This window comes from Engystomops pustulosus, chromosome 4, assembly GCF_040894005.1.
Source record: "Engystomops pustulosus chromosome 4, aEngPut4.maternal, whole genome shotgun sequence".
Lineage (NCBI taxonomy): Eukaryota > Metazoa > Chordata > Amphibia > Anura > Leptodactylidae > Engystomops > Engystomops pustulosus.
In genome coordinates this window covers 216,403,037-216,417,763 of record NC_092414.1, presented here as the reverse complement: position 1 = coordinate 216,417,763, position 14,727 = coordinate 216,403,037, and the positions used below count along the sequence as shown (strand labels likewise).

The 14,727-nt window shown below is 50.9% G+C and overlaps 1 protein-coding gene across 1 annotated transcript in view; it reads left to right on the top strand.

Annotated features, from left to right (window-relative positions):
- The window catches only part of DNAH2 (dynein axonemal heavy chain 2), a 103,492-nt gene that overhangs the window by 35,082 nt on the left and 53,683 nt on the right, over positions 1-14,727 (top strand). Inside the window, exons 11-19 of the mRNA XM_072149933.1 lie at positions 497-702; positions 3,112-3,241; positions 3,481-3,663; positions 5,419-5,633; positions 5,708-5,854; positions 5,924-6,080; positions 12,068-12,307; positions 12,394-12,582; positions 12,688-12,835. Of these exons, the coding sequence (XP_072006034.1) occupies positions 497-702; positions 3,112-3,241; positions 3,481-3,663; positions 5,419-5,633; positions 5,708-5,854; positions 5,924-6,080; positions 12,068-12,307; positions 12,394-12,582; positions 12,688-12,835 (1,615 nt within the window). The remainder of the gene's footprint in view (positions 1-496; positions 703-3,111; positions 3,242-3,480; positions 3,664-5,418; positions 5,634-5,707; positions 5,855-5,923; positions 6,081-12,067; positions 12,308-12,393; positions 12,583-12,687; positions 12,836-14,727) is intronic.

The following is a 14,727-nucleotide window of genomic DNA, read 5'->3' as shown; positions in this document are numbered from 1 at the left end:
ATTCAATCTTTCTGCAGGGCGCTGTAGTGGCCGTGTTTGCGTGGCATGTTGCTATGGCGATGCGGCGGGTATCGCACATATATGAGGCTGCTCCTGCAGAGTGCTGAGGGCTGGAGTAACCCTTTCCTCTCCAACTGTCTGTAACTCACATGAGGGGTTAAATACAGCAGAGCACGGGGGTCCCGGGAGTCAGAGACCCTCCTGTGTTGTGTTATTGGGGGGATCCCCTGTAGATTTTGCTCCTGATGTTCTGCGGGGGACCCGGCTTCTCCTCGCCGGAGCCTCTGATCCCTTTAATGTCCAACCAAACACCTCGTCATTATCTGCACTTTCCTCCGGCTGAGAGAAAATTGGTGCAAATAATAGGAGGTGAAGCAGGGAATTTAGGAAATGACTCTGTCAGCGCCCCATCATTACCAGAGCGCTGCGGGCACAGGGAGGCCTGCCATGTGTCCCACCACAACCCCTAATGACCCCATTATTATCCGTGTACTAGGTGTGCCTGTGTCAGCAGCAGTTTGGGCGCTGGGAGGACAGGAAGCGGACCCCCCTACCCTGCTTTCCCGGACAATCAGGTCCCCAAATCACCTCCAGCCTCCTGGAGATTGAGGAGACTTTTCACAAGAACTTAGCAGTTCTGAGGTCAGTGAAGAAGATCATACTGGACGTGAAGAACACCTCATGGCATGATGACTACAACAGGTAAAAACCCACCCCGTCCACACGACAGTTTACAGGACCCGTATACACCGAGGGTCCTTCCATGTCCTATATTATGCACCACAAGTCTAAGCATTACAGGTCTCCACAACCCTAGGCATCACCTCTATGCCGGTCCCTACATGTCTTCTCCTCCGGTCCCTACATGTCTTCTCCTCCGGTCCTTACATGTCTTCTCCTCTGGTCCTTACATGTCTTCTCCTCCGGTCCTTACATGTCTTCTCCTCCGGTCCTTACATGTCTTCTCCTCCGGTCCTTACATGTCTTCTCCTCTGGTCCTTACATGTCTTCTCCTCCGGTCCTTACATGTCTCCTCCTCCGGTCCTTACATGTCTTCTCCTCTGGTCCTTACATGTCTTCTCCTCTGGTCCTTACATGTCTTCTCCTCCGGTCCTTACATGTCTTCTCCTCTGGTCCTTACATGTCTTCTCCTCTGGTCCTTACATGTCTTCTCCTCCGGTCCTTACATGTCTTCTCCTCCGGTCCTTACATGTCTTCTCCTCCGGTCCTTACATGTCTTCTCCTCCGGTCCTTACATGTCTTCTCCTCTGGTCCTTACATGTCTTCTCCTCCAGTCCTTACATGTCTTCTCCTCCGGTCCTTACATGTCTTCTCCTTCCTCTGGTCCTTACATGTCTTCTCCTTCCTCTGGTCCTTACATGCCTTCTCCTCTGATCCTTACATGTCTACTTCTCCAGTTCTTACATGTCTTCTCCTCCGGTCCTTACATGTCTTTTCCTCTGGTCCTTACATGTCTTCTCCTCCCGTCCTTACATGTCTTCTCTACTGGTCCTTACATGTCTTCTCCTCTGGTCCTTACATGTCTTCTCCTCTGGTCCTTACATGTCTTCTCCTCCGGTCCTTACATGTCTTCTCCTCCGGTCCTTACATGTTTTCTCCTCCGGTCCTTACATGTCTTCTCCTCCGGTCCTTACATGTCTTCTCCTCTGGTCCTTACATGTCTTCTCCTCCAGTCCTTACATGTCTTCTCCTCCGGTCCTTACATGTCTTCTCCTTCCTCTGGTCCTTACATGTCTTCTCCTTCCTCTGGTCCTTACATGCCTTCTCCTCTGGTCCTTACATGTCTACTTCTCCAGTTCTTACATGTCTTCTCCTCCGGTCCTTACATGTCTTTTCCTCTGGTCCTTACATGTCTTCTCCTCCCGTCCTTACATGTCTTCTCCTCTGGTCCTTACATGTCTTCTCCTCCGGTCCTTACATGTCTTCTCCTCCGGTCCTTACATGTCTTCTCCTCCGGTCCTTACATGTCTTCTCCTCCGGTCCTTACACGTCTTCTCTACTGGTCCTTACATGTCTTCTCCTCTGGTCCTTACATGTCTTCTCCTCTGGTCCTTACATGTCTTCTCCTCTGGTCCTTACATGTCTTCTCCTCCGGTCCTTACATGTCTTCTCCTCCGGGCCTTACATGTCTTATCCTCCAGTCCTTACATGTCTTCTTCTCTGGTCCTTACATGTCTTCTCTACTGGTCCTTACATGTCTTCTCTACTGGTCCTTACATGTCTTCTCTACTGGTCCTTGCATGTCTTCTCTACTGGCCCTTACATGTCTTCTCCACCGGTCCTTACATGTCTTCTCCACCGGTCCTTACATGTCTTCTCTACTGGTCCTTACATGTCTTCTCCTCTGGTCCTTACATGTCTTCTCCTCTGGTCCTTACATGTCTTCTTCTCTGGTCCTTACATGTCTTCTCCTCTGGTCCTTACATGTCTTCTCCTCCGGTCCTTACATGTCTTCTCCTCCGGTTCTTACATGTCTTCTCCTCTGGTCCTTACATGTCTTCTCCTCTGGTCCTTACATGTCTTCTCCTCTGGTCCTTACATGTCTTCTCCTCCGGTCCATACATGTCTTCTTCTCCGGTCCATACATGTCTACTTCTCCGGTCCTTACATGTCTTCTCCACCGGTCCTTACATTTCTTCTCTACTGGTCCTTACATGTCTTCTCCTACTGTCCTTACATGTCTTCTCCTCCGGTCCTTACACGTCTTCTCCTCCGGTCCTTACACGTCTTCTCCTCTGGTCCTTACATGTCTTCTCCTCTGGTCCTTACATGTCTTCTCCTCTGGTCCTTACATGTCTTCTCCTCCGGTCCTTACATGTCTTCTCCTCTGGTCCTTACATGTCTTCTCCTCCGGTCCTTACATGTCTTCTCCTCTGGTCCTTACATGTCGTCTTCTCCTCTGGTCCTTACATGTCTTCTTCTCCTTTGGTCCTTACATGTCTTCTTCTCCGGTCCTTACATGTCTTCTCCACCGGTTCTTACATGTCTTCTCCACCGGTTCTTACATGTCTTCTCCTCCGGTCCTTACACGTCTTCTCCACCGGTTCTTACATGCCTTCTCCTCTGGTCATTACTCTTCTTCTCCACCAGATTCAGAGCTGCGGTGAAGGACTTGGAGGTGATGATGCAGAATCTCATCACCACGGCCTTTGAGACGGTGCGCGGGGTGGAGCAGGGTGTGGAGCTGCTGGACATCTTCCACCATTTGTCTGCACGTGAGGTAAGTGCACAGTGTTACGTGATGAGGTAGGTTGTGCATGTGAGCTGCAGGTGGAGATCATGACAAGTTCAGAGATATGACAGCGCCATACCTTGTACAGTGGCTGAGCTTGGTATTGCAGCTCAGTTCCACTTTGTTGCAAACAGACTGTGTGACCCATGGAGGTGACATCACTGACCTGAGAAGCGTTGGAGCTGGACCCCCATCAGACTGATTACAAGGCTCATCATCTCTTCTAGGCCATAAAGCGAACGTTTGATAAGAAGACGGTTCAGGTCTATGAGCTGTTCAAGAATGAGCTGGACCTGGTGAACAAGGAGCTGGGGAAGAAGGTCCCTACCGTGGCCCCGCACATGTGCCGCTACGCTGGGCAGGCTCACTGGGCCCGGGCCCTGAAGAGGAGGATAGACAGGCCCATGCAGGTGAGAGCCCAGCAGCCAGGAGGAGCCAACATCTCTGCTTGTTGTCTGTGAATGACACCTGCTGACAAGTGATGGGATTCACAGCATAAGAGCTTCCCGTGTCTATAACATGTGTCATACATGTTCTCAGCTCTCTATACACATGACGTCCTCCTCTCTATAACATGTGTCATACATGTTCTCAGCTCTCTATACACATGACGTCCTCCTCTCTATAACATGTGTCATACATGTTCTCAGCTCTCTGTAACGTATGTCATACATGTTCTCAGCTCTCTATACAGATGACGTCCTCCTCTCTATAACATGTGTCATACATGTTCTCAGCTCTCTATAACATGTGTCATACATGTTCTCAGCTCTCTATAACATGTGTCATACATGTTCTCAGCTCTCTATAACATGTGTCATACATGCTCTCAGCTCTCTATAACATGTGTCATACATGCTCTCAGCTCTCTATAACATGTGTCATACATGCTCTCAGCTCTCTATAACATGTGTCATACATGTTCTCAGCTCTCTATACACATGACGTCCTCCTCTCTATAACATGTGTCATACATGTTCTCAGCTCTCTGTAACGTATGTCATACATGTTCTCAGCTCTCTATACAGATGACGTCCTCCTCTCTATAACATGTGTCATACATGTTCTCAGCTCTCTATAACATGTGTCATACATGTTCTCAGCTCTCTGTAACGTGTGTCATACATGTTCTCAGCTCTCTATAACATGTGTCATACATGCTCTCAGCTCTCTATAACATGTGTCATACATGCTCTCAGCTCTCTATAACATGTGTCATACATGCTCTCAGCTCTCTATAACATGTGTCATACATGTTCTCAGCTCTCTATACACATGACGTCCTCCTCTCTATAACATGTGTCATACATGTTCTCAGCTCTCTATACACATGACGTCCTCCTCTCTATAACATGTGTCATACATGTTCTCAGCTCTCTGTAACGTGTGTCATACATGTTCTCAGCTCTCTATACACATGACGTCCTCCTCTCTATAACATGTGTCATACATGTTCTCAGCTCTCTATACACATGACGTCCTCCTCTCTATAACATGTGTCATACATGTTCTCAGCTCTCTATAACATGTCATACATGTTCTCAGCTCTCTGTAACGTGTGTCATACATGTCCTGTGTCTCCTCTCTCTATCACGGCTGGGTTCCCCCGGCGGCGCGGTGGCGTGTAGGATTAGCATACTCTGCGTGTAGATGTGAATTGCCAGTGACAGCGGCTTTCTCCTGAGCCGGCAGCCTGTGATGTCTCCTCTGTGTAGTCGCCTTGTACTACACGCTGCGCACGTTCCTGGTGGTCCTCCGCCTCCGCTTTTATTCTATTAGTCAGTGACGGCGCGGGGAGATCTGTACAAGCGAAAGAGGGGACAGGGAAGCAAACAATGGGGAGAGAGGGAAGAGGATTAGCATAGGAGACTGGAAGAGGCGGCAAACTGCCTGCAATCCCCAGCATCACCACTGCTCAGGAGGGGCGCTCTCCTTCATTCACATGTGGTCTGATGTAAGGTGAAAGTATGAGTAGCAGCAGGACTGTGAAAAAAGGATGTCCTCACACTGCTGTGCTCTTTGTATTCTGCTGCATTCAACTGCCTGCTATAACTTTGACTCACAGCAGAATAAAGGGAATGGGGATGGGTTTTGGTAGGGAGCACAGAGCACAGCTGTGTGAGGACTCCTGGAAAAGTCTAACCCTGAATGTTTTCTCATGGTAGAGTCTGTCTAATGCCCACTTCATGCCCCGCATTGGGGTGGGTGAGGAGAGCGTCCAGGAGTACCAGCAGCTGGCACAGAAGCTGGACGAGCTGGTGAGGAAGATCTTCACCGAGTGGTCACAGTCGGCCGATAAACAGGCCACCAAGAGGCTGGACATCCCCCTCATGGTCCGCAGCCAGGAGAAGACCGGCATGTTAGATGTCAACTTTGATAAGTAAGTGCACAGAGGTTTGGGGTGGGGGTAGGTCCTGCCCCTGGGAGCGTTCTCTCATCTGTGGTCACATGCAGGAACCTGCTGAAGATGTTTGTGGAGATCCACTACTGGGAGCGGCTGTCATTCGAGGTCCCGCACTACGTCCTGGACATCTATCAGAGGAAGGAGGACCTGAGGAACCTCCGGGAGAACGTGCTGCTGGTGGTGCGGGCCTACAACAGGTAGGAGACAGCTCCTCTAACACCAGGGCTCAGCGCTCCTCACACGTAGTAACCTCACATCTACTACAGGATCATCGCAGCCCTGTCCCCAGAGGAACGCGGACTCTTCAGAGAGAGGATCCGATTCCTGGACAAGAAGATCCAGCCCGGACTCACCAAGTTACACTGGTCATCTAAAGGGGCATCCAGCGCCTTCATCAATGACTGCCTGCTGCATGCCAGCAAGGTGAGAGGGCACCCAATACAGGAGAGAGGGCACCCAATACAGGAGAGGTCAGGAGAGAGGGCACCCAATACAGGAGAGAGGGCACCCAATACAGGAGAGCGGGCACCCAATACAGGAGAGAGGTCAGGAGAGAGTGCACCCAATACAGGAGAGAGGGCACCCAATACAGGAGAGAGGGCACCCAATACAGGAGAGAGGGCACCCAATACAGGAGAGGGGTCAGGAGAGAGTGCACCCAATACAGGAGAGAGGGCACCCAATACAGGAGAGAGGGCACCCAATACAGGAGAGAGGGCACCCAATACAGGAGAGGGGTCAGGAGAGAGTGCACCCAATACAGTAGAGAGGGCACCCAATACAGGAGAGAGGGCACCCAATACAGGAGAGAGGGCACCCAATACAGGAGAGAGGGCACCCAATACAGGAGAGCGGGCACCCAATACAGGAGAGAGGTCAGGAGAGAGTGCACCCAATACAGGAGAGAGGGCACCCAATACAGGAGAGAGGTCAGGAGAGTGCACCCAATACAGTAGAGAGGTCAGGAGAGTGCACCCAATACAGGAGAGAGGTCAGGAGAGTGCACCCAATACAGGAGAGAGGTAAGGAGAGAGTGCACCCAATACAAGAGAGAGGTCAGGAGAGAGTGCACCCAATACAAGAGAGAGGTCAGGAGAGAGTGCACCCAATACAAGAGAGAGGTCAGGAGAGAGTGCACCCAATACAGGAGAGAGGTCAGGAGAGAGTGCACCCAATACAGGAGAGAGGTCAGGAGAGAGTGCACCCAATACAGGAGAGAGGTCAGGAGAGTGCACCCAATACAGGAGAGAGGTCAGGAGAGACTGCACCCAATACAAGAGAGAGATCAGGAGAGAGTGCACCCAATACAAGAGAGAGGTCAGGAGAGAGTGCACCCAATACAGGAGAGAGGGCACCCAATACAGGAGAGAGGTCAGGAGAGTGCACCCAATACAGTAGAGAGGTCAGGAGAGTGCACCCAATACAGGAGAGAGGTCAGGAGAGTGCACCCAATACAGGAGAGAGGTAAGGAGAGAGTGCACCCAATACAAGAGAGAGGTCAGGAGAGAGTGCACCCAATACAAGAGAGAGATCAGGAGAGAGTGCACCCAATACAGGAGAGAGGTCAGGAGAGAGTGCACCCAATACAGGAGAGAGGTCAGGAGAGAGTGCACCCAATACAGGAGAGAGGTCAGGAGAGAGTGCACCCAATACAGGAGAGAGGTCAGGAGAGAGTGCACCCAATACAAGAGAGAGGTCAGGAGAGAGTGCACCCAATACAAGAGAAAGTACTCCCTGTATTACCCCTTGTCCTGGCAGTAGTACTCTCTGTATTACCCCCTGTCCTGGCAGTAGTACTCTCTGTATTACCCCTTGTCCTGGCAGTAGTACTCTCTGTATTACCCCCTGTCCTGGCAGTAGTACTCTCTGTATTACCCTCTGTCCTGGCAGTAGTACTCTCTGTATTACCCTCTGTCCTGGCAGTAGTACTCTCTGTATTACCCCCTGTCCTGGCAGTAGTACTCTCTGTATTACCCCCTGTCCTGGCAGTAGTACTCTCTGTATTACCCCTTGTCCTGGCAGTAGTACTCCCTGTATTACCCCTGTCCTGGCAGTAGTACTCCCTGTATTACCCCCTGTCCTGGCAGTAGTACTCTCTGTATTACCCCCTGTCCTGGCAGTAGTACTCCCTGTATTACCCTTGTCCTGGCAGTAGTACTCCCTGTATTACCCCCTGTCCTGGCAGTAGTACTCCCTGTATTACCCCCTGTCCTGGCAGTAGTACTCTCTGTATTACCCCCTGTCCTGGCAGTAGTACTCTCTGTATTACCCCCTGTCCTGGCAGTAGTACTCTCTGTATTACCCCTTGTCCAGGCAGCAGTACTCCCTGTATTGCCCCTTGTCCTGGCAGTAGTACTCCCTGTATTACCCCCTGTCCTGGCAGTAGTACTCCCTGTATTACCCCCTGTCCTGGCAGTAGTACTCTCTGTATTACCCCCTGTCCTGGCAGTAGTACTCCCTGTATTACCCCTGTCCTGGCAGTAGTACTCTCTGTATTACCCCCTGTCCTGGCAGTAGTACTCCCTGTATTACCCCTGTCCTGGCAGTAGTACTCCCTGTATTACCCCTTGTCCTGGCAGCAGTACTCTCTGTATTACCCCCTGTCCTGGCAGTAGTACTCCCTGTATTACCCCTTGTCCTGGCAGTAGTACTCCCTGTATAACCCCTTGTCCAGGCAGCAGTACTCCCTGTATTACCCCTTGTCCTGGCAGTAGTACTCCCTGTATTACCCCCTGTCCTGGCAGTAGTACTCCCTGTATTACCCACTGTCCTGGCAGTAGTACTCTCTGTATTACCCCTTGTCCTGGCAGTAGTACTCTCTGTATTACCCCTTGTCCTGGCAGTAGTACTCTCTGTATTACCCCCTGTCCTGGCAGTAGTACTCTCTGTATTACCCCCTGTCCTGGCAGTAGTACTCTCTGTATTACCCACTGTCCTGGCAGTAGTACTCTCTGTATTACCCCTTGCCCTGGCAGTAGTACTCTCTGTATTACCCTCTGTCCTGGCAGTAGTACTCTCTGTATTACCTCCAGTCCTAGCAGTAGTACTCTCTGTATTACCTCCAGTCCTGGCAGTAGTACTCCCTGTATTACCCCCTGTCCTGGCAGTAGTACTCTCTGTATTACCCCCTGTCCTGGCAGTAGTACTCTCTGTATTACCCCTTGTCCTGGCAGTAGTACTCCCTGTATTACCCCCTGTCCTGGCAGTAGTACTCCCTGTATTACCCCCTGTCCTGGCAGTAGTACTCCCTGTATTACTCCCAGTCCTGGCAGTAGTACTCTCTGTATTACCCCCTGTCCTGGCAGTAGTACTCTCTGTATTACCCCCTTGTCCTGGCAGTAGTACTCTCTGTATTACCCCCTGTCCTGGCAGTAGTACTCCCTGTATTACCCTTGTCCTGGCAGTAGTACTCTCTGTATTACCCCCTGTCCTGGCAGTAGTACTCCCTGTATTACCCCTTGTCCTGGCAGTAGTACTCTCTGTATTACCCCCTGTCCTGGCAGTAGTACTCCATGTATTACCCCCTGTCCTGGCAGTAGTACTCTCTGTATTACCCCTTGCCCTGGCAGTAGTACTCTCTGTATTACCCCCTGTCCTGGCAGTAGTACTCTCTGTATTACCCACTGTCCTGGCAGTAGTACTCCCTGTATAACCCCTGTCCTGGCAGTAGTACTCCCTGTATTACCCTTGTCCTGGCAGTAGTACTCTCTGTATTACCCCCTGTCCTGGCAGTAGTACTCTCTGTATTACCCCCTGTCCTGGCAGTAGTACTCTCTGTATTACCCCCTGTCCTGGCAGTAGTACTCCATGTATTACCCCCTGTCCTGGCAGTAGTACTCTCTGTATTACCCCTTGTCCTGGCAGTAGTACTCCCTGTATTACCCCCAGTCCAGGCAGTAGTACTCTCTGTATTACCCCCTGTCCTAGCAGTAGTACTCCCTGTATTACCCCCTGTCCTGGCAGTAGTACTCCCTGTATTACCCCCTGTCCTGGCAGTAGTACTCCCTGTATTACCCCCTGTCCTGGCAGTAGTACTCCCTGTATTACCCCCTGTCCTGGCAGTAGTACTCCCTGTATTACCCCCTGTCCTGGCAGTAGTACTCTCTGTATTACCCCCTGTCCTGGCAGTAGTACTCCCTGTATTACCCTTGTCCTGGCAGTAGTACTCCCTGTATTACCCCCTGTCCTGGCAGTAGTACTCTCTGTATTACCCCCTGTCCTGGCAGTAGTACTCTCTGTATTACCCCCTGTCCTGGCAGTAGTTCTCTCTGTATTACCCCCTGTCCTGGCAGTAGTACTCTCTGTATTACCCCCTGTCCTGGCAGTAGTACTCCCTGTATTACCCCTTGTCCTGGCAGTAGTACTCTCTGTATTACCCCCTGTCCTGGCAGTAGTTCTCTCTGTATTACCCTCTGTCCTGGCAGTAGTACTCTCTGTATTACCTCCAGTCCTATCAGTAGTACTCTCTGTATTACCCCCTGTCCTGGCAGTAGTTCTCTCTGTATTACCCTCTGTCCTGGCATTAGTACTCCCTGTATTACTCCCTGTCCTGGCAGTAGTACTCTCTGTATTACCCTCTGTCCTGGCAGTAGTACTCCCTGTATTACTCCCTGTCCTGGCAGTAGTACTCCCTGTATTACTCCCTGTCCTGGCAGTAGTACTCTTTGTATTACCCCTTGTCCTGGCAGTAGTACTCTCTGTATTACCCCCTGTCCTGGCAGTAGTACTCTCTGTATTACCCCCTGTCCTGGCAGTAGTACTCTCTGTATTACTCCCTGTCCTGGCAGTAGTACTCTCTGTATTACCCCTTGTCCTGGCAGTAGTACTCTCTGTATTACCCCTTGTCCTGGCAGTAGTACTCCCTGTATTACCCCCTGTCCTGGCAGTAGTACTCCCTGTATTACCCCCTGTCCTGGCAGTAGTACTCTCTGTATTACCCCTTGTCCTGGCAGTAGTACTCCCTGTATTACCCCCTGTCCTGGCAGTAGTACACTCTTTATTACCCCTTGTCCTGGCAGTAGTACTCCCTGTATTACCCCCTGTCCTGGCAGTAGTACTCCCTGTATTACTCCCTGTCCTGGCAGTAGTACTCTCTGTATTACCCCTTGTCCTGGCAGTAGTACTCTCTGTATTACCCCTTGTCCTTGCAGTGGTACTCTCTGTATTACCTCCAGTCCTTTCAGTAGTACTCTCTGTATTACCCCCTGTCCTGGCAGTAGTACTCCCTGTATTACCCCCTGTCCTGGCAGTAGTACTCCCTGTATTACCCCCTGTCCTGGCAGTAGTACTCTCTGTATTACCCCCTGTCCTGGCAGTAGTACTCTCTGTATTACTCCCTGTCCTGGCAGTAGTACTCTCTGTATTACCCCTTGTCCTGGCAGTAGTACTCTCTGTATTACCCCTTGTCCTTGCAGTGGTACTCTCTGTATTACCTCCAGTCCTATCAGTAGTACTCTCTGTATTACCCCCTGTCCTGGCAGTAGTACTCCCTGTATTACCCCCTGTCCTGGCAGTAGTACTCCCTGTATTACCCCCTGTCCTGGCAGTAGTACTCTCTGTATTACCCCCTGTCCTGGCAGTAGTACTCTCTGTATTACCCCCTGTCCTGGCAGTAGTACTCCCTGTATTACCCCCTGTCCTGGCAGTAGTACTCTCTGTATTACCCCCTGTCCTGGCAGTAGTACTCTCTGTATTACCCCCTGCCCTGGCAGTAGTACTCTCTGTATTACCCCCTGTCCTGGCAGTAGTACTCTCTGTATTACCCCTTGTCCTGGCAGTAGTTCTCTCTGTATTACCCCTTGTCCTGGCAGTGGTACTCTCTGTATTACCTCCAGTCCTATCAGTAGTACTCTCTGTATTACCTCCAGTCCTATCAGTAGTACTCTCTGTATTACCCCCTGTCCTAGCAGTAGTACTCCCTGTATTACCCCTTGTCCTGGCAGCAGTACTCTCTGTATTACCCCCTGTCCTGGCAGTAGTACTCCCTGTATTACCCCTTGTCCTGGCAGTAGTACTCCCTGTATTACCCCTTGTCCAGGCAGCAGTACTCCCTGTATTACCCCTTGTCCTGGCAGTAGTACTCCCTGTATTACCCACTGTCCTGGCAGTAGTACTCTCTGTATTACCCCTTGTCCTGGCAGTAGTACTCTCTGTATTACCCCCTGTCCTGGCAGTAGTACTCTCTGTATTACCCCCTGTCCTGGCAGTAGTACTCCCTGTATTACCCACTGTCCTGGCAGTAGTACTCTCTGTATTACCCACTGTCCTGGCAGTAGTACTCTCTGTATTACCCCTTGTCCTGGCAGTAGTACTCTCTGTATTACCCCCTGTCCTGGCAGTAGTACTCCCTGTATTACCCCCTGTGTTACTCTACTCTCTGTGCATATAATGTGATCATCTTCCTTGTTTAGATACAACAAATCGTAGACAACTACAAGGCGTCCAACCTGAACATTTCGCGCTGCGCCCAGACGATCAGCGAGACGCTGCTGCTCCACGTTGATGGTAAACAAGTCTTCCGGGACCTGGAGTTCCAGGAGGTGCAGGAGGAGCATCGCAGGGTCATCTATGGCCGCCTGCAGAGCCTCCATGATGACATCTGCAGCCTCATGAGGGCCACCTACGAGGTCTTCAGATCTGATGGGCCTGAGGTAGGCTCCGGTGCCAGTCTGATGAACTTCCTGGGGGTGCCAGCAGGGGGCACACATTAAACCATGCCCTGAATCTCCACCTGCAGGTCCAGCAGCACTGGGTCAACTACACCGAGCAGATAGATCGCCTGATTGAGGAGGCCTTCAGGCTGAACATCAAGTGGTCTCTGCAGGAGCTGTCCAAGGCCATAAACGGTGACACCAAAACCACCCAGAGCCCCCTCTTCCGTGTCATGGTGGTACTGCAGAATGACCTCCCTGGGTCCACAGCTGAGGTAGGTCCTTGAGCATTGATTCCCAAGCAGAACCTTAGACTGGATGCTTTGTTTCTCCCCTCCAGTAGAGGGCGCTGTTCACCTCTTACATCCATGTTGTGGCAGGTGGAGTTCTCTCCCACCCTCCTACAGCTCGCGAATATCGTCACCAGCGTGGGCTCCGAAATCTTCACCACCTTGTCCAAGTTCAGGAGACTTCCGGACATACTGACCAAGAGGAAATCCCAGCGAGACCCCATACACTCCATCCTGGGTAAGAGCAGAAATGTCGGGGTCTCCTCACACTGCTGTTCTCCTAGTTCCCCAGTGCACTTGAGGAAGCTTCAATCCTGAAATATAAATTAATATGTCACAGTCCTGCTGCTACTAATACCATAAGTACAATAGGGACAATATCAACACTCACAGCAGCGTGAGGACACAACTCCAGTCATACAGTCCTGAAATCCATTTGTCACAGTCCTGCTTCTGCTAACATACACAAAGGTTTGATTACACATCTCTCCAGGGACCATACCCAACACTGTCTGCAGAGAGCACAGAGCACAGCAGTGTGAGGTCTGATTACACATCTCTCCATGGACAATACTGGCTGCAGAGAGCACAGAGCACAGCAGTGTGAGGTCTGACTACACATCTCTCCAGGGACAATACATAACACTGGCTGCAGAGAGCACAGAGCACAGCAGTGTGAGGTCTGATTACACATCTCTCCAGGGACAATACATAACACTGGCTGCAGGGAGCACAGAGCACAGCAGTGTGAGGTCTGATTACACATCTCTCCAGGGATAATACAGGACACTGGCTGCAGAGAGCACAGAGCACAGCAGTGTGAGGTCTGATTACACATCTCTCCAGGGACAATACATAACACTGGCTGCAGAGAGCACAGAGCACAGCAGTGTGAGGTCTGATTACACATCTCTCCAGGGACAGTACATAACACTGGCTGCAGAGAGCACAGAGCACAGCAGTGTGAGGTCTGAATACACATCTCTCCAGGGACAATACATAACACTGGCGGCAGAGAGCACAGCAGTGTGAGGTCTGATTACACATCTCTCCAGGGACAATACATAACACTGGCTGCAGAGAGCACAGAGCACAGCAGTGTGAGGTCTGATTACACATCTCTCCAGGGACAGTACATAACACTGGCTGCAGAGAGCACAGAGCACAGCAGTGTGAGGTCTGATTACACATCTCTCCAGGGATAATGCATAACACTGGCTGCAGAGAGCACAGAGCACAGCAGTGTGAGGTCTGATTACACATCTCTCCAGGGATAATGCATAACACTGGCTGCAGAGAGCACAGAGCACAGCAGTGTGAGGTCTGATTACACATCTCTCCAGGGACAATACATAACACTGGCTGCAGAGAGCACAGAGCACAGCAGTGTGAGGTCTGATTACACATCTCTCCAGGGACAATACCTAGCACTGGCTGCAGAGAGCACAGAGCACAGCAGTGTGAGGTCTGATTACACATCTCTCCAGGGACAATACATAACACTGGCTGCAGAGAGCACAGAGCACAGCAGTGTGAGGTCTGATTACACATCTCTCCATGGACAATACTGGCTGCAGAGAGCACAGAGCACAGCAGTGTGAGGTCTGACTACACATCTCTCCAGGGACAATACATAACACTGGCTGCAGAGAGCACAGAGCACAGCAGTGTGAGGTCTGATTACACATCTCTCCAGGGACAATACATAACACTGGCTGCAGGGAGCACAGAGCACAGCAGTGTGAGGTCTGATTACACATCTCTCCAGGGATAATACAGGACACTGGCTGCAGAGAGCACAGAGCACAGCAGTGTGAGGTCTGATTACACATCTCTCCAGGGACAATACATAACACTGGCTGCAGAGAGCACAGAGCACAGCAGTGTGAGGTCTGATTACACATCTCTCCAGGGATAATACAGGACACTGGCTGCAGGGAGCACAGAGCACAGCAGTGTGAGGTCTGATTACACATCTCTCCATGGACAATACTGGCTGCAGAGAGCACAGAGCACAGCAGTGTGAGGTCTGACTACACATCTCTCCAGGGACAATACATAACACTGGCTGCAGAGAGCACAGAGCACAGCAGTGTGAGGTCTGATTACACATCTCTCCAGGGATAATAC